The sequence below is a fragment of the Maniola jurtina genome, chromosome 21 (genome assembly GCF_905333055.1).
Source record: "Maniola jurtina chromosome 21, ilManJurt1.1, whole genome shotgun sequence".
Lineage (NCBI taxonomy): Eukaryota > Metazoa > Arthropoda > Insecta > Lepidoptera > Nymphalidae > Maniola > Maniola jurtina.
The window spans coordinates 10,229,643-10,256,326 of NC_060049.1; the positions used below are offsets into that span (position 1 = coordinate 10,229,643).

The following is a 26,684-nucleotide window of genomic DNA, read 5'->3' on the forward strand; positions in this document are numbered from 1 at the left end:
TTTAACTAAACTCTTTTTTAAACGCACCCAATGTCAATTTTGAACTTTTGTTTTCTATTTAATCAAAGGGGGATAGGGAATGAAAGCGTTTTCACTTTACATCGTGGAATAGTAAGAGTATTTTTGAAAGCATAATTATTATTAACTACAGAACAGCACAGAGTTATAATTTGAACATGTAACTATGGAAGAAAATTATTATGACCATTATGATGACCATTAGTATGGAATTATGAAATTATTTTAAAAAACGTAAAGTTATGTAATTTTTATGCATTTCTAAAATTAGGCTTTAGGGCGAAATCCTGCAGAGACTAGGGTTAAACCAAAATCATAAGTGGAAACACTGCTATGGTAGTTGTCAGTTGTCACTGTCAATTTTTTTCTACATAATTTTTAGGTTATGAGTCAAGCTAACAATTACAAAAATAAATCTTTGGAAGTTCTGATGGTTCTGAATCTCTTCTCGATAACGTTTTTTGTGTTTTTCCTGTCCATTCAAGCTCAGTTTTTCTAGATTTGAACAAGGTGGTAATTACATAAAACCAAAATGAGTTACATGTTAGGACATTTACACAATGGGTGGCAAGTAGACCAAGCCATATTATCTGAAGAGGATAGAGTTGTGGTACGTATTTAATACTTTTACAAGGACATTTACGTCTCCAGCGTAATATTTACCTCACGCCTTCCTCACGATTGTATTTTTGAAGCCTCAGTCCTCTGCCACTACATTTAAAACTTACATCCAGTTTTTACTCCTAGCCTAGCAAGATTGATCTATAGAACGTACGATCTTGCTTAGACAGAGTAAAAACTAATCAGATTTGTCTCTAAGTCAGGAGGAAAATCAGTACACCAGCATAAGAATCCTGGAATTTTGACTTTCCAACAAGTTCCTCTACTATTCAACTTTTCACTGGTTTTTTTAGGATCCTTTCCATGACATGCAATATTTAGATGTAGCATTAATGCTATATTCTCTTACAGGTCATAAGATTTGGCCACGATTGGGACCCAACCTGCATGAAGATGGATGAAGTGTTGTATAGTATTGCTGAAAAAGTCAAGAACTTTGCAGTCATCTACTTGGTGGACATCACAGAAGTTCCTGATTTTAATAAAATGTGAGTAGGTAGAGCTTGTTTAATTTGAAATGATGCACCCCACTTTTTATTATATGATTAGTCAACTATGATGTAAGCATACATATCATAGTTAAATGAGCAGTCTTTGATGCTCCCACACAGATGAAGTGTCACAAATTAGAACTAATCAATAGCCTCATGTCTCACAGCTAAGCAAGAGTATCACTTCTCAGTATAAAGCCCACCAACTACACTGATATAGAGTGGGATTGAAATTTGAACTGAAATGTGCAAAGGTTTATCAAATTGTTTCTTTCACTTTTGAGTTTTCTGACTATGATTAAAACTAAGCCTGCCTTTAAATTTGAGGGGCAACATGAATTATTCCTAGAGTTAAAACGGGACGTAACTGTCTCATTTTAACTCTCATGTTTATTTACCTCAGTGAAAATGAACACATCTTAGTTTCAAGCTCATAACTTGCTCCTTATAACCTGTTTCACTCATAGCATTTATAACTTACTGTTGCAGGTATGAACTGTACGACCCATGCACAGTGATGTTCTTCTTCAGAAACAAGCACATAATGATAGATCTGGGTACGGGCAACAACAACAAGATCAACTGGCCACTCGAGGACAAGCAGGAGATGATAGACATCATTGAGACGGTGTACCGAGGTGCTCGGAAGGGCAGAGGTCTAGTGGTGTCACCAAAAGACTACTCTACCAAATACAGATATTGAACTGGTACCTGTGAGCTTATTTTGCTCTGTAAATGGTTGATCTTTGATATTGCTCGAGAGATAAGGGGCAGAGGTACAACAAAGTGAAATTATATGGTCCTAAAGTTAGCGAATTTAATACCTCTACTTGTGTTCTTCAAAAACTATTGTAATTGAGATAAACAATATAAACACTGGAACTTCCACTTTGTAACTATGTGAAAATGTTTATACTTTTCATGACATACATAGATTAATATTTAATAATACATTGTAAATTATGAAAACATTGTGTATTCCCAAAAAATTGATGATGAGTCCTGCGCTGGAATAGGTTTAGTAACATAGCATGAATAGATATAACTTTGTAAATAGATAGATAACGAAATTGTGATTAAAAGTGATATGAAAATAAAAGACATTCTCAGTTGTTCATTACTTTACTTCAGATCTCATACAACAAAGTAGACTTGAATACGGTTGCTCGGACCGATTTTCAAAAAATCACTTGTTAGTGTTACAAAAAAGTACTTAAATCTTAACCATAGAGTATCCATGTTGGATGGATCGAAGACAAGGGAAGAGGAGCCGCGGCGGCGGGGAACGTTGACTAGCGCGCCGCCGCGGCTTCGTCACATACAGCAAGCTTTCACTTTGTTACAACACATATTGCACCGCTAAATCAAAACTGTTTCAACTCAAAAACGTCACCATTTGAGAAAAAAAGTGTGTTTTTGTGTTAAAACAGTTTTGATACAGGTGTGAATTATAAGCAACTCCAAAATAAGTACTGAAAATAGGTCACAATTTAGAACTATTTGAATGTAGCAAAGCAAAAGTCAAAAAATTGTAAAACCTTTTTAGTTGCATTTTGTTTTTCTTTTTACTGTTTTTAAAAATTTTAATGTTTCCTTCTTTTGTTCATAATAATATTTGTACTGTTTTTAACATTTTTATGTTTTCTTCTTTTGTTCATAATAATATTTGTACTGTTTTTAACATTTTTATGTTTTCTTCTTTTGTTCATATACTCAACTGTTTTTAACTGCAAAAAATACATGACATTGATAGAAATAATTGGCAACTGCATTATTTACTGAGTTGACGACAAGGCTGGTCACACATTTTACACTATTGGATCATAATAATTGACACTGGTACTGATTCTGAGCACAACTGCACACCTTTTAGAGTATTTTCTTATTTTTCTTACCAACGTAATAAGAAAACAGGCAAACTTAATTTCTGTTAAACTTCATGACTTCGACTAATTTATGAGTTATAGTCCATACTAGAGCTAATTTCTTAAACTGGACCCTTTCAAGTAAAGATTTTTATATAAACCTGTGAGGATAATACTGCCATTGGCGCAATTAAAATGCCATAAGCCTACGTTGTCGTATTAGTTTACAAATTGCGAAAAACCAAATTAAATTTGAATTTCGCGGGCAGACCCGTCTCATGCCCCTTAACAGAGCTCTCTCCGTCACTTACTCCATACAATCGTAGTTCCCATTTCATTTGAATATTAAGCAACCAAAGTCCATGAAATTTTGCAGACATAGTCTAGAAACTAATATCTGTGTCTGTGGTGTTTTAGATTTTTCTAAAAATATGTAGTTTTAAAATTACAGGGGCTCAAAGATTTGTATTTTTCTTTAAAAAAAGGCCCAACTTTGTGCTCGTTTTTCTAGACAACGAAGCAATTTAATGAAATTTGGAAAAACCACAGACCTAGAAAATTTAATGAATATTATGTAGTAAAAAAATTATCGTTATATATTTTATATTGTTATAATTATGTGGGAACTACGAAAACCAGAAATTACACCCAGAAATCTTGAAAATTTCGTGCTGTCTCGATTTGTGCAAGCGGGGTGGTGAAGTGCGGGGGACGACACGTGAAACTGACAGAAACGGACAGTCTAAACACACGGGCCACATTTAGACTGCACCCGACTCCAAACTTGTCGATAGGTCTAACTAAATACATTTCAACTTGCGTTAGACGTATGCGTTACCTACTCAGACGTTGCCTGTAGATAAAAATATGTCTCATGTTTGCTGGCAATAGCGTATGCATCAAACCCTGCAAGTTGCAACTCTCTTGCAACCTATTCCTCACGCAATACGCACAGCTTTAATATTATAATTTTTGACAATGTATACTATATGTAATGCCATATCACAGGTCACTCTCTGATTTATTGCTAACAATTTACTTCCAAATGCAAAGAAATCTAAGTGTGTTGAATTCACACTGCCCAATACCAGGACCTTAAATGACATAAATTCATTGATAAATAATCATATGTTGAAAATAAAGGAGAACCCCGTGTTTCTCGGTATAATGTTAGATGCAAAGCTTCTATGGAACACCCACATATCAACACTTGATGGTAAACTCAGCTCTGCTGCTTACACTGTTAGAAAAATTCGACAGGTACTGACGTGGAAACTGCAAAAATTGTATATTTTGACTATTTTCACTGTATTATGTCTTACAGACTCTTGCTATGAGATAAAGCGGTAGATATTGAGAAAAAAATGTATTACAGAAAAGGACAGGACGTGCAATTTATAATTTAAAACCGCGCGCTGCCATACATTAAAAACATAAGGAAATAAGTACCTTATCTATTATCTTATAGTAGCTTCTAAACATATTTACAACTAGCTAATGCCCGCAGCTTCGCTCGCGTGGATTTAGGTTTTTAAAAATCCCGATCCTTTCATTTCCCAGAACAAAAGTTGCCTCTCCGTAATAGCCCGTCCCCGGGATGCAACTTGTTTCTGTATCACGTAAGAATATTGAAACGGATTATCCTTTTCAAATCCCGAGGGATCACCAGGATTTAGGAATGCAATTTCTTACAGCATCAGGGTTGAGGTCAACGACAAAGTGTTTACTTGGTATAGATACCTTCAATATCAATTAATAATCGACACTTTTTAAATCCCATTAGCTTTAGTAGTCAGGTCCCCTGCAACATCAGGATTGAGGAGTTGGAATCCAAATTTTTTATTGAACAATGTCGCAAACTTTCTTTATCGATTAAAAAAACTACCCAAAATTACGCAGTTAGGTTACCTGCCAAATTTCATGGTTTTGAGTCAACGGGAAGTACCCTAGAGGTTTTCTTGACACACACGACAGACAGAGAGATAGACAACAAAGTGATCCTATAAGAGTTCCGTTTTTCATTTTGAGGTACGAAACCCTAGAAAACGTAGGAACGGCATTCCGAACCAGTGGTAAATTTTTCTGACCATCCAAAAACACTTTGAAGTTTACCTAAAAGTTTACAGGAATAAAAATTTATCATTGTATTCCATTCCATTTCATTCTATTCCATTCTGTTCAAAGATAAATAGATAATAAAAATATTTGTCACCGAAACAATAATTTACGATACATCGACCAATATCAATTTTACTGATGACAATCTGACTATTACCAAAGTGAACGACTACTATAATATCTATTATATACGACTAACATAATATGTATTATAAATTGTGTGCCGTTTGCATTCTCACTAGGTTCTCATTAAGTTTGTTTTATTTGGTTAAACTTTCTGGCATTTATATTGTTATGACGTTTAATTGGCAAACAGTCTGTTTATTGGCTGAAACTCAAAAATTCAGCCAATCACAACAAAGAAAATATTGTAATAATGATTGATGCAGCTTTCTGTAATTGAAAACAAAATATTTGACATTAACTTGAATGTGACAGTGTTTTCCGAATAGGGTTGCCAGAGGCCCCGTATTTTACTGGTTACCCCGTATGTCAGGATAGAGAAACCGGTAATTATGAAAATAAAATACGGGGCAAATAAAACTAAATATTTTTAGGGTTCCGTAACTCAAAAGCAAAAAAAAACTCTTATAGGATCACTTCGTTGTCTATCAGTCTGTCTGTCTTTCCGTCTGTCCGTCTGTCCATCTGTCCTTCTATCCGTCTGTCATGTGTTCATGAACAAATATTAGTATTTTCAATTTTCAAAGTAAGATAACTACATATATCAAGTGGGTTATCATATGAAAGGGCTTTACCTGTTCATTCTAAAACAGATTTTTATTTATTTTTATGCATATTTTTTTTAATGCATAACAGTTTTTGATTTCTCATGTAAAATGTCGAAAAATATACCCGAATCGGAACCCTCGGTGCGTGAGTCTGACTCGCACTTGGCTGGCGAAACCGAACACTGACGTTATGTCCAGTAGAAAGAATATTTTCCTTTTGCGGCAATGCGTAGCCGAAACCCACTCGATATTGATCATGGTCGTAGCCAAGGCGGCGGGGCTTGGTTTGAGGATGTTAGCCTTTTTTTATACAAGTTAGCCCGTGACTTTAATCTTTTCTAGTGGTAAGTGATGATGCAGTCTAATTTCTTGGCCGTTAGGGCCATACTAACCATATAACTAGCCATGACCGAAGCCTCCCACCAGACCAGAAATTTTGAAATGGCGACTGCGCCTGGGAAGCCGTCAAAAACCTAAGCCTAAAATAATACTTACACTATTTCTTGCATTTGCTTACCAATTTTTTTTTGGAAATATATCAAACATTTCGCGCTCACTTCACTCGCGCTTTGAATTTCTATTACTTGGTGTAAGCCCCGCAATTTCGTTTGCATGAATTTAGAGTTTTAAAAATTCCGTGGGGGATTTTCCGGGCTAAAAAGTTTATGTCTGGGATGCAAGTTACCTCTGAATAGTAAGTACCAAAATTTTGGTAAAGAAGATGGGCCGTGAAAGGGTAACAAATAGATAGGCAAATAGATATACTGTCGTATTTGTAATATTAGTATGGATAGGGAGCTTTAAAAATAAAATCTTGCTATGGCTAAACTCGTTTCCCTTTCACTTTAATTCTTTCTGTAATTGAACCAAAAACACTTACGCTCACTGCGCTCGCGCTTTTTTATTGTTGTATTTTATCTCACTGTCAAATTGAAAGGCGAAATTCCACTAACCAGGTAATTAGCCCATAAAGTTGAGCGAATGTTTTTTTCCTCATGACAGGATTCAGTTCCGGCCCTGATAAAACCTCTCCCGAAATCGATTCCTGGCTACGGCCATAGTATTGATACTGTGAAGGTGGAATTACAAGTTAAATGTAAATTTAAGTTAAAATGCAAAGATTGTATGCATGAAATGTATAACATTTTGCTTTACAAAACTAGAGTTTTTAAAAGCTATTTAAATAAATAAATCTTTTATTTAAAATCACATTGCAAACACAGTTCACCAATCAAGACACGGCAACATACAGAGAAAAAATACAAAACTTACAAATAAACTGAAATATCTAAATAGGCTTTCCATGCATTTCAGAGAGAACCACCGCCTATTTCTTCAAATACTTCAAATTTTTAAATTTCTTCAAATCTAAACCCCGTATTTTTGATGGTGGTAGCCTGTAAATCAAAAAGAGGCAGGTGGCAACCCTACTTGCCACATGACATTACAGAATGAAAAATTGTTTTCATTACTCGGTAAGCCTACTGCCATAGTTTCACAGAAAGTGTGACGGTAGTTGTGACCTCTGATTGGTCGACTCTCTTTCACTATTTGCTAAAATTGATGATTGCAACAACAATTTTTTCTTTTTTGTAATCGAAAACAGAACACGGACGTCATACAGGTTGACTAATTGCAATCATTTCTGACCGGCTAACATTGTTCCGCTAGTGGCTCAAACTCACTGTCGCAGCAAGAACATGGTAAATTCAGCCAATCACAGCAATTAGAATTGGTTATCACAAATGCACCGATCTAGGAACCGAGAATACACGAACCAGGGCAGATAGAGATGAGAACAATAATATCATACGTAGGAAATCGACGGGGGATCGTTGACAATGATCCTCTTAAGTCGAGATTAATTTATAGTTTTGCAAGATCCAGCAATATAAAATGTGTTAGATAATACTGTATATGGGTGTTTATAAATGGAATTCATTTTCGTAACTTCGCTTATTCAGCCTTTATTTCACTCCCGAAATAAAACGAGAGATGTTATATTGAAGTTAGACTGTTATGTCTGTCTGTTTGTGGCAATGTAGTGCTCAAACAGATGTTCTGATTTTAATGCGGTTTTTGCGAAGGGAGGCAAGGTTTGTTTACTTGGGTGAATTTACATTTTTCCATGTGTGTCTGTCACAGGTTCAAATTACTTTAAATTCACAAATACATAAATATCACTATGGCCCCACGCCAACCAAATGCTAGTTTAGTCAAGTGTCAAGTTTAATGAAATTAATAAATTCCCTGCAATTTTACTTTTCGCTTGCCTGATTTTATTTCTGCAATTTTTTTTGCAAAATCTTTACAATTAAGTTGATAAACCATTAAATAAACAATATGTCTTAAGCTGAGATCTACAGAGCGTAGTTTGACTTTGCTGACTTAACAGTTTTATCTGTCTGTATCTTGGAGTCTGGGAAAAGTCAAAGAATGCTCTACAGCTCTCAGCCTTACTGAGCTAAGCAATGAAAATGAAACGATCTAATTGATGTTTGATACGCATCCTTGGTAGTATGTGATATTGGAGTCAGCGGAGTGGTCTAGTCTCGATGGTCGTTGTTGTTGGGCGCGGAGGGCGCGGGGGCGGCGCGCCAGTCGTTGGGCGCGGGGGCCCAGATGGAGGCGAGCGAGCGGAAGGGGTCGTAGGTGCGTGGCTCCAGCGGCGGGGCGGCCGCGGGGGCTGTGAAGCCGGGCGGGGGTGGCACCGGCGCTGTCGGCCACGCGCCCCATGCGCCCCACACTGACGGCGCGGTGCCGTACGGCACTGTAGTGGCGCCCAGCGCACGCGCCTCCTCTGTAACAGCAAAAGCATTGTTTTACTGCTACACATCAAAAGTACAGTGATCGCAAAATTCTCATAAGTAGTTCCATTTGAAATTACAATAACATGGCGTTCTGCATAGGTGTCATAGACTTCAAATAAATACACAAATGAAAAGAGAGTAATCCTACTAATATTATGAACGAAAAAGTTTGTATGGATGTTTGTTACTCTTTCACGCAAAAACTACTGGACTTGGCTGGAAATGGAGATAGATTATACCCTGGATTAACACATTTATCCCAGATAATTGTGTTACATTTCATACCGGAAAATTAATGAGTTATCACGGGATTTTTAAAAGCTTACATCTACGGGAACGAAGTCGCGGGCATTAGCTAGTGGTGACATAAATTGCAGACTGCAGAAAGCCCAAAACAAAGTCAAACTAACCGAGGTAGTCCCGTGCGGGAGTGACGAAGGCCTGTCGCTCGGTGGGCACGGCGGGGCGCCACGTGAAGTCCTCCGCGCGCGCGGTGTCTGCCGCCGTGCCGTTGAAGTAGAACAACGAGTTGTCTGGCGCACGCTCCGGCTCGCGACGACGCACATCTGACCCGATAGGGGCCAAGGGGGGGCCGGGGGCTCCTCGCGCAGCCACCACGGAGCTCCAGGGGGTGCCCCAACGCACAGCGCCGCGGGATTCTTGTGTCTCGTTGGTGATTGGTGTGGTAAGGGGCGCGGGAGAGCGAGGCGGCGGTGTGGGAGGTACGCGTTCAGCGCGACGCTTTGTGGCTCGCTCCTAGTAAATACAAAAAAAGTAGAATTTATTTCTTCGTATGTTGTTTACAATAGGTAATTAAATTAAATGTTAAGAGCCTATATGCACACATCTCACGCTCTATTCAAGTGCGTCAGACGTAACAAAAACGAATGCTATACTGTTGCAGCCTATTTACTTCTTACACGTCTATAATTTCCATTTGTCGTACTCAGCACACGAAAATATCGAATTGAAAATTTTTAATGCTGAAAACTGGATAGGAGGCGGAGACAGTAATAAATTCTTGCTTATTTATCTATTGCTGTAACGCGGTAAAATGAAATACTTGTATGCAATCCAGTAATAGGTCTTCAATTACCTTCCGCACGTGGTGTCTCCCCGGCACGCTGCGTCGCTCCGAGTCGTTCCGCACGCGCTCGGAGCGGCGCGGCGCGTCGCCGACGTCGCGGCGCGGGCGCAGCGGCCGCGCGCTGCCGTCGGGCGGCGGGGTGGCGGGCGCGCACGCGGGCTGCACTGCGGGCTCCACTAGCGGCGTCTCATCATGCGGGGGGTCGTCTTGTGGGTCTGGCTCTACGTCGCCGCTGAGGTAAGCACACGTCATTATTAAATGACCGGTTGGTATTCCAATAGCCACCCCGATTTATCATACAAAATTGTACGTTAAAATTTCAGCTTGTGGGCAATTGAAATAAAATGAAATTTATTAAATTGGTTTCAAGTAGGATAGCCTGTACCACTTATGCTAAGTCAAGTTCCGAAACTTTGAAGATTCAGCAAGGAACTCGGTCTTTATTGAAAAACAAAATATTACAATAGATGTAAATATACAATACAAAGGCAATGTAAATATTACACTATCTTTGTTGAATGCAAAGCTGACCAAGTCCGTGCAATTTTTGTCATTAAGTTGCAGCTCTTACCTGTAAGGCTCGTCATCTCTTTCATCGACGGGTATCGACTCGTCGGAACCGGTTGAGCCATCCTCGTCAGCGACGGGTATAGACGGCGAATCGTCTGTGGGCAGTGGGGGAGAGATAGTGTCGTCGTCTTCACTGGAGCGGGAGGAGTCGTCGTCGCGGCGTAGCACCTCGGCTCGCCAGCGTTCGAAGGCGCGACGTTCCGCGCGCGGGTCCAACGCGGGCAATGGACGCCTTGATGCGCGTTTGCGACGCGTTGGCGCGCGTACTGGTGGTACCACCTGTCATATAGTCACGATTTCTGAATGAAATGATAGTTGTTATGATATGATAATGATAGATAGATATCCTATCTCTTTGTGGCGATTTCGCTTTACACTATTTCATGCTACACAGTGACACAGTTCAAGACAGTTGTCTAGCTTGAAAAGCACATATACTAGCCAGGCTTCACCTGCACTGGTAGGTGTATATTACAATCACAATTTGCCAGTTTTTTTCCTTCATCCTGAAAAGTTGTTAAACTTTAATACAACCTCAAATAAATTAAAAGCTAACTCACGGGTGGCTCGGGCACGACTAACGCTCGCAGATCCAGCGGCGCCCGGGGTGCGGCGGCCGCTCGGGCAGCTCTCGCGCGTCGCAATAGCCGCTCAGCGTCGAGCGCAGCGGCGGCGAGTATGAACGCGAGGGCGAGGAAGGCGAGCGCGACGCCGGCGGAACGCATCGCGCCGTCCCACGGCGGACGAGGTGCGGTTGCGGCACATTTGGACAACACTTTGGCGGGAATTGTGGCTACTAGTAGGAACTCTGCGGGGCCTGCAATTATTACAAACAAGTTTTTTAAACATCGAAAAAATATTTTGTTCAACTAAACATAAATATCACTATCTTTGAAAAGAGCAACCACCGAGTTTCTTGCTGGCTCTTCCCGACGGGAAAGGCATTTCGAACCAGTGGTAGATGCTTTTGACGATTAAAAAGTACTTGTAAGACTCTAATTGAATAAAAATATTTTGAATTTGAACTAAGGCGCAAGGCACACCAGCAAAGCAGAGAATCGGCAAGCCGGGCCGCGCCGTGCTGTCATTATTTTGTGACACGTACCTCTGTCAGTGTGTAGATGCAGCGGCGCGGCAACACGAGCGAGCGTGTAGTCGGGCGCGAACGCTAGGTGCACAGGCGCGGAGGCGTTGGGCGGCAGCTGCAGCGGCGAGCAGGGCCGCGCCGCGAAGCCGCGCGCCGCGCACGCCGCGCCCGCCACACGCCAGCGCGACAGCGACACCGACACGCGGCCCAAGTTCCGCGCCACCACGCGCCGCACCACCGCGCCCTCCGCGCTCTCCGCGGCCGGCCCGCCAGCCCCGCCCCACAGGCACTCCTTCACCTGCAACACATTGTGAGGGTAAATAATTTATAATGTAGCAGCGAAATTGCATAAGCCGGGAGTTGGCCAACTCCCTTGGGGATATAACTAACGCCCGGGAGATGTCAAAATGACAACTCAATTTTTTTTACAGCGCCCTTCTTATTCCTCTAGGTCTAGGATTTTACGATTACAATGAATCTGGTTCAGAGCGAAATCTGAGTACCAAAATCTAAGGTTAGGTTAGGTTAGATAATAACATAAATAGTCATGTGATAATGTAGTCATTGAAAATGGACGCCGACAATAATAATAATTTGATTTGGTAACTAGCGCACCTCGAATAGAAACGGCGCCGCGGAGCCCGGCCGCCGCCCCGCTATGTCGAAGCTCGGATACTCTCCCTCGCCGAACAACTGAACACCTTCCAGGATGGTCAAATTGTTCCTGGAATTTACATTTTGATCATTTAGCTTTGTGCAGGTGGCTCTGCTTTTAGTAGCCGGCTTACTCTCATTCATACTTTTAATATTATAAATGCGAAAGTGTGTCTGTCTGTCTGTCTGCTACGTTTTCACGGCCCAACCGCTGAACCGATTTAAATGAAATTTGGTACAGACTTGGGATACATCCCGCGGAAGGATATAGCCTACGCGATTTAAAAAAACTGAAATCCACGCGGGCGAAGCCGCGGGCATCCTCTAATAATAGAATAAGCAATTCAAAAGGATATGTGATCAACCTGATCCCATAGTTTTCTGTCCATAAGTTGTCATAGTAGTAAGCAAAAAGCTGTTACCTTAAATACAGATAGGTGGTGAAGGCACCAGCGTCGTGCGGAGTGAAGAGCACGCTGAGCTCCAGCTCGCTGTGCGGCGCCAGCAGCAGCGGCGGCAGCGCCACGGAGCTGTCGTTGCGCGGCGCCGCCGTGCTGTTCCACGCCGCCGCCGCGCCGCGCGTCACGCGCCAGCCCGCCAGCCGGAACGCGTCGCCCGACCACACGCACTTGCCCGACACGCAGTACGACGAGTCTCCGCCCGCCCTAACATAATGGTATTGGGTTATTAAAGGGAACCTTCAACTCTCCACTTTCCCTTGGATTTTTTAATTCAAACCTCTGCAGTTACCAAGGCCCGAAGAAGTACAGTAAAGAAGAATTTTGAGAAAGCTCTCGCCATATTTGCTATATATTTCAACTGTCATGTCAAAAGTACGATTTTAGTTTCTTCTTCTTCTTTTCTTGTTTGGTGGGGTTTTGTAGTGCCAGACCAGCACAATGCACTTCGCCAGTGTAGAGTAGCTTGAGTTAATCTAAAGGGTAAACCATATTTTTGACATGACAGTTGACATATAGAGCAAATATGGGGAGTATGTACTTTTATGCATTATAATGAAGTGTGTGCTGTGCTGCGAAGACATATCACTTGTACTGTGTGTAGTGTGTACACTCACCTCGCTGGTAGATCGGGCAGATTCCGCGAGGCAGGCTCTGCAGCAAGCAGTGCCTGCAGCAGCAGTGGCGTGTGTGCCGTGCTGCGCACCGCCAGGCGCAGCGTGACGGCGCGGCGCACGGCGGCCAGCGGCGCGCGCCCCGCCCCCGCCGCGGCGAGGCGCGGCCACGTCAGCGACAGCGACCCTGACGACACTACTTGTACCACCTGAAGTCAGATATTTTCAAACTACACTAGTGTGCTTGTTTTAAGACTATCGTCTGGTAACAAGACGCGACGCGAGTAGGTGTTTTCAAAATTGCCATCTGTTTCACGATGCTTTGCTGCCTTGTCCGTGTCGTGCGATAGAGAGAGAGTTGCAAGTCCAGTAGGCATTTGCCTACATTTTATTCTTGAAATATTGTTTCGGGTGATAACGTGCGTGCCCGGATCGAACCCCCGACCTCCGATAAGGAGGCGGACGTCTTAAACCCTTAACCACTAGACAATCACAGCTTCCACTAGTAGTTTACAAATCTACCTCAGTTGTGTGCATATGCAGCGTGAAGTTAGAGTCGACTTGCGCGCGCTGCTGGTCGAACAGCGCGAGTCGAGACTGCAGCAGCTCCAGGTCTTCCCGCAGCGCGGCGGAGTCCAGAGCCTCACTGCGCCGCAGCCACGACATGCCCTCTGAACAATTCATATACCGCTATAAACATGGTCAAAACAGTCAAGCTTTGACTTATTAAGAGACTAGTTATAACAGGCGTATAATTTACCAAGCTTTTTTTGTATATCAAAAATTGTGCTCACACTCCTATTTCTTATTGTATTCTATCTTGCTGTCAAATTAAAAGGTAAAATCCCACTAAACAACCAGTTATTCACCCTGTCAAGTCAAGTTTAGTAAAAGTTTTTTTTCTTATGAAAAGATTTGGTTAAGACCCAAATATGGTTATTGCAAGTGTTATTTCTTGTACGGAATCCTTTGTGTGCGAGTCCGAATCGCAATTGAATGATTTTTACTACTGTCGTAAAGTTCTTGTTTCGTGTCAATCACTGACCTTCAGTAGTGAGTGGCAGTCCGCAGTAGCACGTAGGCTCACAGCGTTTTTCGGGCGAGTGTCGTGCGCGTGCAACGCGCGTTCGTCCCGACCGCACCTCGCCGTATCCCGCGCCCTCCCATCTGACACATACAGTTGATGTCACTTAACCTATGGAACCACTGATCTCTAAAAGTACGCTGGACTTGCGACTGCTGACCTATTTTGAAGCAACTTGATTTTTGCCATTTTAGCGATGATATCAGTGAGCGTCATGTGAGACCACGCGAAACTAAATGTTAGTGATGACATATCTGTCAACATAGTGTAAACACGAAAACCAGTTAACACAAAGTGACAATTTTAATACCCGGTACGCTCCGTGGGGCGCTTCTAATCAGCACAAAAATAGCTGTCATTTTGCATAACACACCTTGTCCAGCATATGTACTTGGTAATAATATACAAGTGTGTATAAGTATATTCATTTCAGTGTCTTGGGTCCTAACCCGGTACTTTAACAGCTACAGTGTGACCATCGCCTCCTCAGTGAGCCAGTCACCTCTGATTGGCTGACACTCTTCACACTTTCGTTAGTTGCATGCACCGTTGCAGCAAAAATACCAGAAATTCAGTCAATCAATACTACTAAATTCATACATTAATAGTACTTAATACTTGTTGTACTAAAATGTTGTGGGTTTAAATAAATTTAAAAAAAAAATATTGCAGCTGGGTACTTACTGGAAGGTGAGCGCAGGATCTTCTCGTCTGGGCGGCAATGAAAGCCGAGTGACGCGCATGCGTGCAGACATGGAACTGTCCGCCTGTAGCTCCGCCCACGAGCCTGCGTACTGCGTACGTACAAAGACTTCGTTAAAGTTAACAATAACGTGGACAAATAAGCACATTTTTAAAGAATATTTGTGATACTCAAATAATAAACCAAGCGTTTTGCTAAGAAATTAGATAGTAAGAGATTTAGAATGATTCACATAATCTAGAGCCTCTACAGCTCAACGGTTAAAGGAGCGGACTGAAATCCGAAAGTTTATAAGTTCAAAGCCCACATGTTGCACTAATGCTAGTGATTCTGAGTAAATACTTTGGGGGGGATTTTCTTAAGATGTCAGTTAACGGCTCTAAGGAACCTACCGGGGCAGCGGGCGGCATTCTCAGCGGCAGTAAGCGCACGTGGCCGGCGCGCACGCGCAGCGCTAACTCCACGGTGGTGGTAGCGGCGTGCGGCGCCGTGGTGTTGAGCTGCAGCTCACCCCGCAGTGGGCCTTCACGCGCTGGCGCTACTACCGTCAGCCACGCCTGCGCCCACGAGCCGCCGGGGATACACTCCTGAAATGTAAAAAAAACCGTTCAAGTGCAATCCGGACTCACATACAAGTGTTCCGTATCATCGTACAAGAAATAACACTTTTTATTGTATAGAAGCAGGCGATGCTTCGCGTAAGTCCACGGTCTCCAAAAGTCTAATTTGCTATAAATCCGCTAAAAAAGGCAAATCTTTATGGTACAACATGCTGCATGTGACATGCACCACCCGCTCTCCCACTGCTAAGGATGCAGAAAAAGCCAGCTACCAAGCAGGGGGCAGCAGTGGGACAGCGGGTGGTGCATGTCGCATGCTGCATGTTGTACCATACAGATTTGCCTTTTTGAATTATAGCAAATTAAACTTTTGATTCTTTGTATGACACTTTTTGTTCCCACACCTAGCCCACTGTGCACTCGTGACCTCAGGGACCTCGAGGCATAGGCAAGTTGATGACGGACAGCTCTTAACTCACCGCGGCAGGTTGCGCGCGAGCGAATGACGCAGCGGCGCCGGGCAGCTTGGCGCTCAACGCGGCGATGCAGAGAGGTATCGGCGCCGGGTTGCGCAGCCGCACGCCGACCCGTCGCGTCGCTGACGTACCCACCGCGCCTAACTCTAAAAACGTCTCCGTTGCATTTGCCCACTCCCAGTCCTATAAATATTAATACAGTTGAAACATTAGTGTTTGTAACCTTTAGGGCTCTTTCAGACAGACGCGGGGCGTCGCACGTTCAATTAAAATGTATGTCAATGAAGACAGATTGAGATCGATCGTGTAGAAGCGTATTTACGTGAGTTTTGTTTGATATCTAACAATACGCACGGCAGAGCTCACGGCGGAAGGTGCGCGTGCTGTTAGTTTTAGGCGCTGGTAACTTTCTAAGTAACAATTTTTTCCCACCCATTTTATTCCAATGATATTGGACCACTAATGCCACTATTCTAGACAACTATTCCAAATTTCATGCTGATAGCTTTAATAGTTACTGTAATAATCGATTGCGACAGACGCACGGAGAGAGTGGCACCATTAGGGTTCCATTTTCACCATTTTGGTACGGAACCCTAAAACGCGTTGATCTTTCAAGTTTAGGGCTCGTTGAAAGTTTCAACGAGCCCTAAAGTTAAACTAAAGTTAAATGGGAGACCTATAACAACAGACCAAAACATACGTACAAACAATATCTTCCCGCTGTACAACCTCAGCGGCACTTTGTACTGGGACAAGTCAGTATGTACAGTGATCTCCGCGTCTATCGACAAGTCTGCGGGCAGCGCCGGCTCGCGCAGGCGCAAGTGTGCGATGGACGCTGACGTACCCGCGTTGAGTGTGAGTGGAGTGTGCGACACCATCTGTATCAAGCAAAATCAAAAATCATTCAATCAATCATTCCTGCCATTCATTTTTAAAAAGCAGTTAACTGAATAAAGTAGTTTTGTAACCGCAACAAATTGTAAGACCAAAGTTGGTCCTACGTAGCTTTTAAAGGCTGGCGTTCACTACTCTCTCTGAGCTGAGTGGACTTGAATCGCAATAATTCACCACCTGTATATTTACTGAGAACAGCGTCGCGCCGAAAGGAAAATATCCGTCATACACGACCAACGCGTTTTGGCCCGATTCGACGCGTCTCATGGATGCGTTTGCTTGGGGGGAATAACAAATGTATGCTTGCCAACATTCCGATTGGCAGGCAAGTCATCCGTGGCTTTTGCCGATGCTTGCTGTTTGTTGTTTACCACAAGCATGAAACGCTTGCATCAGGTCGACTCCAGGCTTTACAACATCAGTTTTCCACATTTTTGACGACAACTCAACTCAAAAACTGCTATTTTCCGGTTTACCGCTTTATAGAAGAAGGACACCCGCGCTATCTCGCACCGGGTTAGCGCGGGTTGCGTACTATACGCAAACTTACATGGAAGTATTGCGCGACGTCGTCGGGCAAATCGACGGCTCGCAGCGTGAGCGGCCGTCCGAACTCGTTGTGTGCACGCAACTCGCGTTCTTGCGTCGCGTCCGCGCCCATCGTCACTATGCTGCGGACATATTACAATTTTTAATATATTGTTCGCGACAGGTCGACATGGCCATCGGGGTATAAGTATCCGTAAACCAATTTTTTAACTTTTTGGTCAGCAAACAGTTTGATAAAAACCCGATAAGCAGAATATGAAGAGTATATTAATCCAAATGAGCTTTCACAATGATTGAACATTGAGACAAATGCATATTCATCTCATAAGTCCTTGGTACGAACTATTCGGACTAACTCAAAGATAGCTACTCCAGTGTGGCGGGATGAAACGTGGACACTGACAGTTGGCTTTGTTCAAAAGTTCAGTCGCTCAGCGTGCAATGGAGCGAGCTATGTTGGATATCACGCTGAGGGACAAAACCGTAACGAGGAAATCTGTAGGAGAACCAGAGTGACCAACACAGCTCAACGAATTAGCCAGCTGAAGTGGCCATGGGCAGGCCACGTCTGCTGCAGAACTGATGACTGCTGAGGCAGACGTGTTCTGGACTGGAGACCAGCGCAGCGTATGCTGTAGGGCACGTGAGCACGGCCGAAGCGCACATAGCCCACGCACTGCTCCTCTCTGCTGCTACTATCGCTTCACTTGACTATACAAATCTGATACTTTAACATAACATATAACTTGTGGATACTTACTCCAAGTGTGGCGGGGTAAACCGCAGCGCGCCGGGGAGCAAGCGTACGCTGTAGGGCACGTGAGCACGGCCGAGGCGCACGCAGCCGGCGCACCACGCCTCCCCCTCCTCTCTGCTATCGCTACTGTTACTGTCGCCCGCGCCATTCACTTGACTAGACGGAGGCGCCTGCGCCCATAACTCTGCAACTATTAGTGAAAAAAACGTGAGATCAACAAAGCTGTATTCTGTCTCACTCACTTTAACTAGCTTATGCCCGCGACTTACGCGTGGGCTACACAAATTTCAAAACCCTATTTTACACCCTTAGGAGTTGAATTTTCAAAAATTCTTTCTTAGCAGATGTCTACGTCATAATAACTACCTGCATGGCAAATTTCAGCGCGATCTCCAGTAGTGTGCGTTGATAGTCAGTCAGTCAGTCACCTTTTCCTTTTATATATTTACTATTACGCGGCTCAGTTTGTTGTGGGTTCTTCTCAGATTGGGCGCGTTTGGAACCCTCGTAGCTTTAGTTTTAAGTTTACGTAATCATTTATCACGACTATATCATCTTTCAAATCTAAAAAATCGGACAAACAAAAGGTGTACAAATTTTTTTGAATAAATGATTTTGATTTTTGATTTAGTGACAAATGACCTAAAAAAACTAACATCTGATATGTGAGAACAAAACGATCCTCTGATGAATTTCTGATTTCTTGATGAACTTACAATTGAGCGTCAAGTGTGCGACTTTGACGAAGTCTTGATGCGGCGCCAGCTGCGAGCGCAGCAGCGACAAATGCGCGCCCACTGCCGCGCCGCCTGCCAACAAGTTATTAAGTGTTAAGGCTGAATGAATTACAGGCTAGGTTAGGCCATTACAGTGGCGTTGCACTGTACTGCACAGCGCGGCACAAAGCGTCAAAATGTTATTTGAAAAATTTCGTATGGTGCATGGCACACTAAAGCGACGCTGCATAGCGCGTCGCGAAATATGGATCGTTCACTATGACTTGACCCATGCTATCATGTTGGCACCATTGCTTTGCTTGCTTATTCCTTAGAAGTTAAGGTTTATTATTGTGTAATTTGCAATGGTGTCAACATAATATCAGGGGCCAAGTTATAGTGAACATTCTGTAGATAACATTTTAACGCGAAGCGAAGCTCCGCTGTAATACGGTCCGGCCTTTAGTACCCATCGGATTGAGCAAATAATACATATATCTGGACACGACTTTACCGTTGGCGCGTGCGGCAGCAGGCGCTGCGCAGGGCTCGAGCGGCGCGCCGCGCCAACAGCCCGCGCCGCTCACGGCGCCTTCTAGCGACACATCGGAGCTGCCACTGTTGGCCAGCTCCAACTCCACCTAAGGACACACACACAGCTCACATCATGAAATGCCAATTTTTATTTTATTTATTTATTTAGTAATAGACTTAATTTAAAGAGAAACATTTTTCACCATTTTTTATAGACCAAAGCACTAGATAAAAACAGACTGGTGTTTGGAATTTTGCAGTCCAAATAGACCGTAGTCTGTGCTAGGGCTGACAAAAAGAAAAAAAAGATTAATTTATTTTATGATTTTACGATTAAAAAAGCCGATTTATTTTATGATTTTACGAGTTAAGCCTATATTTCCATTTTTTACAAACAAAAGAATAAAAAAATAAATTATTTTTTTGTGCAACAGTGTTTATATAATAATATTTCAAAAAATATATAAAGATAGGATAGGATAAAGTTTAGATTATAGCATTGAGTTTCAACAGATCTTGTCATAAAGGCATTTAAAACTTTCAAAACCGGATTCTAGCAAAAATTTCTTTATATAGATTTTTAGTTTTCTCTTTAAGGAATTACGCTGGGCATATAAAAGCAGTTTGGATATCTCCAAAGGAAGATTATTAAACAGTTTTGGCGCCGCAGCTGTAAAATGTCTACTCGTAAATCCAGATGTTCGTCGGGGAACTGAACATCTTTGTTGCCTTTGCCTGAGGTGACTGGGAGTTTGCTCAAACGTAAAGTCGTCTATATATTTTGCCATATACATTGTTAGTTGCCATATGTATATTTTTCTTGGTGTTAGTACTTTACTCAGCTTAAATAGTTCTTCTGTAGGAAATCGACGATTTTTTCTTAAAATAATTTTGAGATTGAGTTTTTGAGCCTTATTGAGTTTGTCTAATAAAGTTGATCCACATGAACCCCATGCTATGATGCCATACAATATTAACGACTGAGTTAAAGAGCAATACACTGTTAAGAGTAGGTTGACACTCATAATATTTCTTAGATCATTGTATATATAGCTCAAACTTCGGACTTTTTTAGTCAGCATGTCTACGTGCGCGTCCCATCTTAGATGTTGATCAACAATAATACCGAGATAAGTTGTGCTATTGGTACATGATAATGTTTTGCAGTTTACACAGTCAGACTTATTCAAGCAAGAGTGCACTTTAATTTTCGGAGTCTCGGTCGGAAGACCGGCACTTGTCGGAGAGAAACACATGCATACAGTTTTTTCATCATTTAACGTTAGCAGATTATTGTCATACCACCCTTTAGCCAGGCGAAGGCCATATTCGGCTTTTTGGATGGTACTATCCCACGTGGAGGCTGTAAATAACAAAACAGTGTCATCTGCAAAACATAGCGACTTAGAGTCCGTCTGTCTGTCTGTCAGTAGCGAACAAAAGTCATTAAGATATATATTAAATAGAATAGGGCCTAATACGCTTCCCTGAGGGACACCAAATGCTATTTCTGAACTGTTTTCAGCGCTAATGTGATTTTCAACTCGCACAAATTGTTTCCGGTTCTTAAGATAGCTACTGAACCAGTTAAGAGCATTTCGAGTAAAACCGTATCTCTCTAATTTTTTTAGTAATAATTGATGTGAAATGGTGTCAAAAGCTTTGGCTAGATCTATAAAAACAGCAATTGTTTTATTTTTGTTTTCATGATTTACAACAATCTGCTTTGTTAATTCAGCTATTGCATCATTGGTCCCTGTTCCCTCTCTAAACCCGTATTGATTATTATATAGAATATCGGAAGTATACTTGACAATCCTGGTTTTCATTATTTTTTCAACAATTTTTCAAGTAGTGGGCAAAAGTGAGATAGGACGATAGTTCGACATTAGGTTTGTTGGCCCTTTCTTATGTAGTGGCATAATTATAGCAGTTTTTAAGGTCTGTGGAAATATTCCTGTTTTAAAGCTTAAATTAATTATAGATGAGAGTGGAGCAGCTATTTCACGATTCATTAGTTTTAATATTTTAGAGGTAATGCCGTCGTGTCCACGGGATTCCGTATTTTTTAGAGAGTTAATACATTTACTTACTTCAGATGGATTTGTAGGTCTTAAATAAAAAGTTTTATCTGCATGGGAGAAATTAATTTTGTTGCATAGGTATTGCTCTGTAACCCCTATATTGTGTAGATGCTTTTTAGCAAGGTCATGTCCTACTGAACAGTAAAAACTATTAAGAGCATTTGTTATATTATTTGGGTCAGACGAAGAATTTACCATTTTGTTGTTTATTAACATTTCCTTAATTGGCAACTTTTGTTTAGTTTTTCGATTAGAAGCTTCATTCAGAATTTCCCATATTTTTTTAGGGTCCCCTGAGTGTTTGTAAATTTTTTTCCTAAAGTATTTTTCTCTTGTTTCTTTTATTATTCTATTACAAATGTTTCTATACTTTAAATAATTGGCTTTAACAATAGATTCACTAGGAAATTTTTTGTGCATTCTATGAAGTCTGTTCCTTTTTTGAATACACTTAAGAAGTCCATCCGTAATCCAAGGTTTCTTGTTAAATTATTTATTGTTAAATTACATTTAACAATAAATAGAAAAATCACTAATATCCAACCATGCCAGAAATACGCTGCCAAAGGGAACGTCTTTGGCAGCGTATTTCTGGCTTAAACTCCGTACATATCTACAGACATTATATGTACATTGCAGACACATACTCAGCACAGACACAGATCGATACGGCGAGAATGTTTTGTCTCTACGCACTGTGGGCATCTGGCGGATAGTATGGATGCGTTAACACGTACGTACTCCAGCAATATGAATGATAAACTGACCGAATTTATTCGAACTTTAAACTGTACGATTTAAGTGATCGTAGATGCAATGGCAAGTCACGTAAATCACACACAGAGTATGGGAAAAAAATCAATGTACTTGCGTGCGCTTTCTGATTTGTCTGTTAGGCAGAGATCTATACAGAGCACTTTGAGTTTGCTCAGACTTAAGACACTGTTAAAACGAGACAGCGTTGTACTGCTGGCATAAATCTGTCTCGTTTTAACTGAAACTTAAGTCAAAGCGCTCTGTATAGATTTCAACCTGAGGGTCAGTCAGCCATTTGCCGGTGGATATGAATAATAGTGCTTTTGCTGTATCTGCCACGCTACGTGCTGGCAGATGTGAATCGATCTAAAACGTCATCTCACCGTGTAGGCAGGGTCGTGCGCACCGCGTGCGCTGAGGCGCACGTGCGGCGGGCGCGCGTACTCGCCCGGCGGCGCCGCGCGCGCCTCCACCGCCACCAGCAGCCCGCCGCCCGGGATGTTGGCCTTTACCCTGACACCATGACAAAACTGTTACTAAACTAGATGAGGGAAGTATTGGTTTAATCCTCGGTGATATGTCAACTCATTAGACTATGGTTGACGTAAAATCAAAGAAAAATAGTTGTTTCATAGCCTACATAGTACATACATTACCACTGACGTCGTGCTTTGATGTTTTTTTACAAGTTCCTTAACTATGTATCTATGAACTGTGACTAAAACTCATTGGAACTATTTTGATAGAAGCAGGCCAAGCTTTACCATTACTCTGGGTGTATACATTCTTGTCACCGAAAAAACGCTTGTTAGATAGACCGGTCTATCTGGACGGATACTCATTGTAATTCTGTCAGGCGACTACTAAGCGTACATAAAAGAACGGAGGTTCGTCGAACTTACCTCACATAGGCGGTGAGCGGCTGCTGTGTGGGCTTTTCGTGCGGCGCGATGCGCAGGCGCACAAGCGTGCGCGTGGCGCGCGGCGGCACGGCCCAGGCGGCGCGGGGCGCGCGCTCGCCGCCCGCCGGCAGGCGCAGGCCGAGCCATGCGCCCGTGGAGTACACCTCGCTCACTTTAAGACCAAACAATTTTGTATTTAGGCGTGAATCCCTCCTCGCCGGTGTTGGTCGCACGGATGCATACACGATGGATACTGTGACGGCGACACTGATATTGGTTACATTAAGTATAGTAAGCTGAATCGAGGCAGTGTAGTAAGGCCTACTTGTGCCCACATTCTAGCGAATAAACCATCATTTATTTATTTATTTTATACTTGTGTGTAGTCAGATGGAATGATTAGCGGCACTTCGTTTCGATTAGTTTTTCTACTGGCACGAGTTATTAGAAGGTCGAGAGCATACCTTGTATAGTGGTGTCGGTGGGATTATACAGCGTGAGCTCGGGCTCCACGGTCGCGTTGAGCGGCACGCGCAGCCCTACCAGCGGCCACACACCGTACTGGCTCGCCACGCCCACGGCCGACACCTGTGCAATTACACCGTTTTACTCACACTGTCATATCAATATTGAAAGAGTCTATGGCTGAGATTCTAAAAACGTACCGGGTATTTGTGCACGCCGAGCGAAGTGTGTATGTAAAGGTGCGCGGCCACCGGGCCCTCGTGCCGTCCGAGGTAGACCACGTTGAACGTCGTGTTGCCCTGCGGCGGCAGCTTCTGTGCACATGGACCACAACCTTTACTATGTTCTGAGACAAAATATAAATCTGATTCACTATCTGGAAAATTATATACGGTTACGGAAAGTTAGCGGAAAAATATTGGTAATGCATAAGTACGTCACATACAGAGCAATAGAGCATGATCTTGGTAAAATGGAACTTATACATATTGTTACATCAAACACCAGTCAGTAATCATCAGTATGGACCCATATTCTTACGTAAGTCTTTAAGTGCACCCTGCATATAATATAATCCCAGATAAGGGAGGTAGTGCCCCGTATTTTCGTTTCGCTCGTCTTGGCGGGGGTACAATAGGGACACTATACACCTTATGCAGGGTGTACTTATGGACTTTTACACGATGAAGTCTTCAGTAAATCTTCGGCGGGTGTTGCGGTGCGGTGCGGTATGCGAGCGTGCGGCGACGCAGGAAAAGTTCGAGCTTGACTCCCTCCAAACCAAGTCAAAATACGAACTTTTCCCGCGCCCGCGCCGCTCTTTATTCTTCTTTGTTCATTATTCCAAGTTTCATTCCAGGTTTCAAAGGTTCTCCAAACTGATTGAAGGCTTTTGTTATCGCCACTAACACATACCTTTAGTGTTATAGTCAGGTTTATTGGGACCTGCGCAGACAAAAGACAGTCTTAGGTGTACTTTGGTTGGTTTTCCATCAAAATAGATAACTTAAGGATTGCATTGCATAAAGTAGCTGAAATAGCAGGAAGGGCCATTGTTCTTCGCAGACAATAGTTCTTTATCTGCGCAGACCTTAGACACGGTAATATATAGATAATATTACCGTGCCTTAGATACATAAATAGCTCAACAAGAGAGCTGGTACGCTTTAGTTTTACCGTTGGCCATTTTAATACGATTTATCTAGGAAAACGAAATCCCGAAACATAGTACATTGACAAAATATAAGACATTAAAAAGTTGATATTATTGCAGGTTTGAAACCCAGATGATACCTACTCTAAAAATATCTACACGTATTTAACAGCTACAAATTCTTTACTGAAATGTGTTTATGTTTTCATACAAAACTTGACCATAGAATACTATTTTAAATTCTAATCCCTTGCACCAAACACCTCAAACTTTGAGGGTCTCAACATCTCATAAAAACCGGTCAAGTGCTAGTTGGACTCGCACACGAAGGGTCCCGTAGTGTTATTTCTTGTATGATGGATACAAGAAATAACACTTTTTTTTTAATTTTCATGGCGGCCATTTTTAAATTTTTATTATTTCTTATGGTACTGACAATAGAAATACACATTCTGTGAAAAATTCAACTCTCTAACTATTACGATTCACGAGATACAGGTCGCTGACAGACAAAAAGCACCATCTTAATAATAGGGCACCCTTCGATTAGGAACCCTAAAAAAAAACATAAAGACATTCCAGAAGTCATCACAATAACAATAATATTACCAGTAAAGGGTTATCTTAATATCAGTACTGTAAAGTGATTGAATACATTTATTTGCAGCGATACCATGCATACAATAAACAGATATCAATAGATAACTTCAATTAGGTACCTACTGTAAGTATTGACCGAGACCTTCGGCTTTTATTATTTAAACGATTACAAATTGTTGAACCAAACAAGCACAAAAATACACATAAATAAAAATATACTATATCCACGGAGAGAAGTTAGTTAATATAGGGCTTTCTCTCTTTTGCGTTATCACATACAAATGATAAAGACAAACACTCAGAGGGCGATGGTCATTTTTGCCAGGTGAGATCGCAGTGTTTAGGTATAAAGAAAAAATCTACATGTTGTAAACTTGTAACATGTTTTTGTAGAAATATGTATTGTGAAGTTATATTTTTAACCCCTGACCCAAAAAGAGGGGTGTCATAAGTTTGTCGTGTGTATCTGTGTATCTGTCTGTGGCTTCGTAGCTCCTAAACTAATGAACCGATTTCAATTTAGTTTTTTTTGTTTTATAGGTGGCTTGATCGAGAGTGTTCTTAGCTACTCGTATAATACAAGAAAATCGGTTCAGCCGTTTGAAAGTTATTAGCTCTTTTCTAGTTACTGTAACCTTCACTTGTCGGGGGTGTTATAAATTTTTAATTTACACTTGTATAGTGATGACATAGTGTTCGCTGCGGCTTGCCTGAGGACATCGCGGCATGTATAAGGATACCACAGCATAGTTGCCGTCAGTATGCGCCTGCATGTAGTGAAGGATCCCCTGCCAAGCTTTGCCGACAGTAGACGCAGGCCCTTATAACGGTTCATCAGTCATCATTACAATTTACAACTAGGGGCAATACAAGGCCAGTATCATACGTTGCCTTTACCTTAAACGATAAGGAGGTTGCTTGGCGTTACAAGAGTAATCAAAAACCTTGAGCATTTACTTATTACTAAATACAACAAACTACTAAACACGAATAATAAATAGCACGAAGAGTATGTTTCAATAGTATTGCACAAAGCAGTGCTTAGTGCTAAGAATGTATCTTTATACTAGCTGATGCCCCGCGACTTGGTCCGCGTGGATATAAAATGCCGTGGGAACTCTTTGATTGCCAGGATAAAATGTGGCTAACGTTACTCTCCCGTCCTTAGCTATATCCATGTAAAAATTGAAGGACACAACAACAAACCATCACACTTTCGCATATATAATACTAGCTGATGCCCGCAGCTTCGCCCGCGTGGATTTAGGTTTTTAGAAATCCCGTGGGAACTTTTGAGTTCCCAGGACAAAGTAGTCAATCC

The 26,684-nt window shown here is 42.0% G+C and overlaps 2 protein-coding genes across 3 annotated transcripts in view; one reads left to right on the forward strand and one right to left on the reverse strand.

Annotated features, from left to right (window-relative positions):
• Positions 1 to 26,684, reverse strand: part of LOC123876438 (transmembrane protein 131 homolog) — a 42,304-nt gene that overhangs the window by 9,944 nt on the left and 5,676 nt on the right. The window contains exons 4-26 of one of the 2 annotated variants that reach the window (XR_006798359.1): positions 23,811 to 23,924; positions 23,610 to 23,733; positions 23,146 to 23,317; positions 22,627 to 22,756; positions 19,384 to 19,510; positions 18,870 to 18,962; positions 18,157 to 18,343; positions 17,398 to 17,518; positions 16,655 to 16,831; positions 15,951 to 16,130; positions 15,304 to 15,498; positions 14,893 to 15,002; positions 14,170 to 14,291; positions 13,647 to 13,795; positions 13,128 to 13,333; positions 12,475 to 12,717; positions 12,014 to 12,122; positions 11,417 to 11,696; positions 10,872 to 11,128; positions 10,313 to 10,590; positions 9,751 to 9,973; positions 9,065 to 9,410; positions 8,305 to 8,644 (exon numbers count right to left, since the gene is read on the reverse strand). Coding sequence is in view for 1 of the 2 variants with exons in the window: in XM_045922689.1 (XP_045778645.1) it covers positions 8,391 to 8,644; positions 9,065 to 9,410; positions 9,751 to 9,973; positions 10,313 to 10,590; positions 10,872 to 11,128; positions 11,417 to 11,696; positions 12,014 to 12,122; positions 12,475 to 12,717; positions 13,128 to 13,333; positions 13,647 to 13,795; positions 14,170 to 14,291; positions 14,893 to 15,002; positions 15,304 to 15,498; positions 15,951 to 16,130; positions 16,655 to 16,831; positions 17,398 to 17,518; positions 18,157 to 18,343; positions 18,870 to 18,962; positions 19,384 to 19,510; positions 22,627 to 22,756; positions 23,146 to 23,317; positions 23,610 to 23,733; positions 23,811 to 23,924 (4,197 nt within the window). In the remaining variant the exon portion in view is untranslated. Of the gene's footprint in view, positions 1 to 7,699; positions 8,645 to 9,064; positions 9,411 to 9,750; positions 9,974 to 10,312; positions 10,591 to 10,871; positions 11,129 to 11,416; positions 11,697 to 12,013; positions 12,123 to 12,474; positions 12,718 to 13,127; positions 13,334 to 13,646; positions 13,796 to 14,169; positions 14,292 to 14,892; positions 15,003 to 15,303; positions 15,499 to 15,950; positions 16,131 to 16,654; positions 16,832 to 17,397; positions 17,519 to 18,156; positions 18,344 to 18,869; positions 18,963 to 19,383; positions 19,511 to 22,626; positions 22,757 to 23,145; positions 23,318 to 23,609; positions 23,734 to 23,810; positions 23,925 to 26,684 lie in introns of those variants that run through there. The other variant, XM_045922689.1, reaches the window with a different exon arrangement.
• On the forward strand, positions 367 to 2,523 carry LOC123876446 (thioredoxin-like protein 4A). The gene is made up of 3 exons (XM_045922705.1): positions 367 to 628; positions 991 to 1,127; positions 1,620 to 2,523. The coding sequence occupies exons 1-3, from the start codon at positions 551 to 553 to the stop codon at positions 1,831 to 1,833; spliced, it is 429 nt and encodes a 142-aa protein (XP_045778661.1). The 5' UTR covers positions 367 to 550; the 3' UTR covers positions 1,834 to 2,523.

Coding starts and splice junctions, on each gene's coding strand:
- LOC123876446 (XM_045922705.1), top strand. CDS start 551: ATGAGTTACATGTTAGGACATTTACACAATGGGTGGCAAGTAGACCAA. Junction 629..990: donor CTGAAGAGGATAGAGTTGTG/GTACGTATTTAA, acceptor ATTCTCTTACAG/GTCATAAGATTTGGCCACGA. Junction 1,128..1,619: donor GTTCCTGATTTTAATAAAAT/GTGAGTAGGTAG, acceptor TTACTGTTGCAG/GTATGAACTGTACGACCCAT.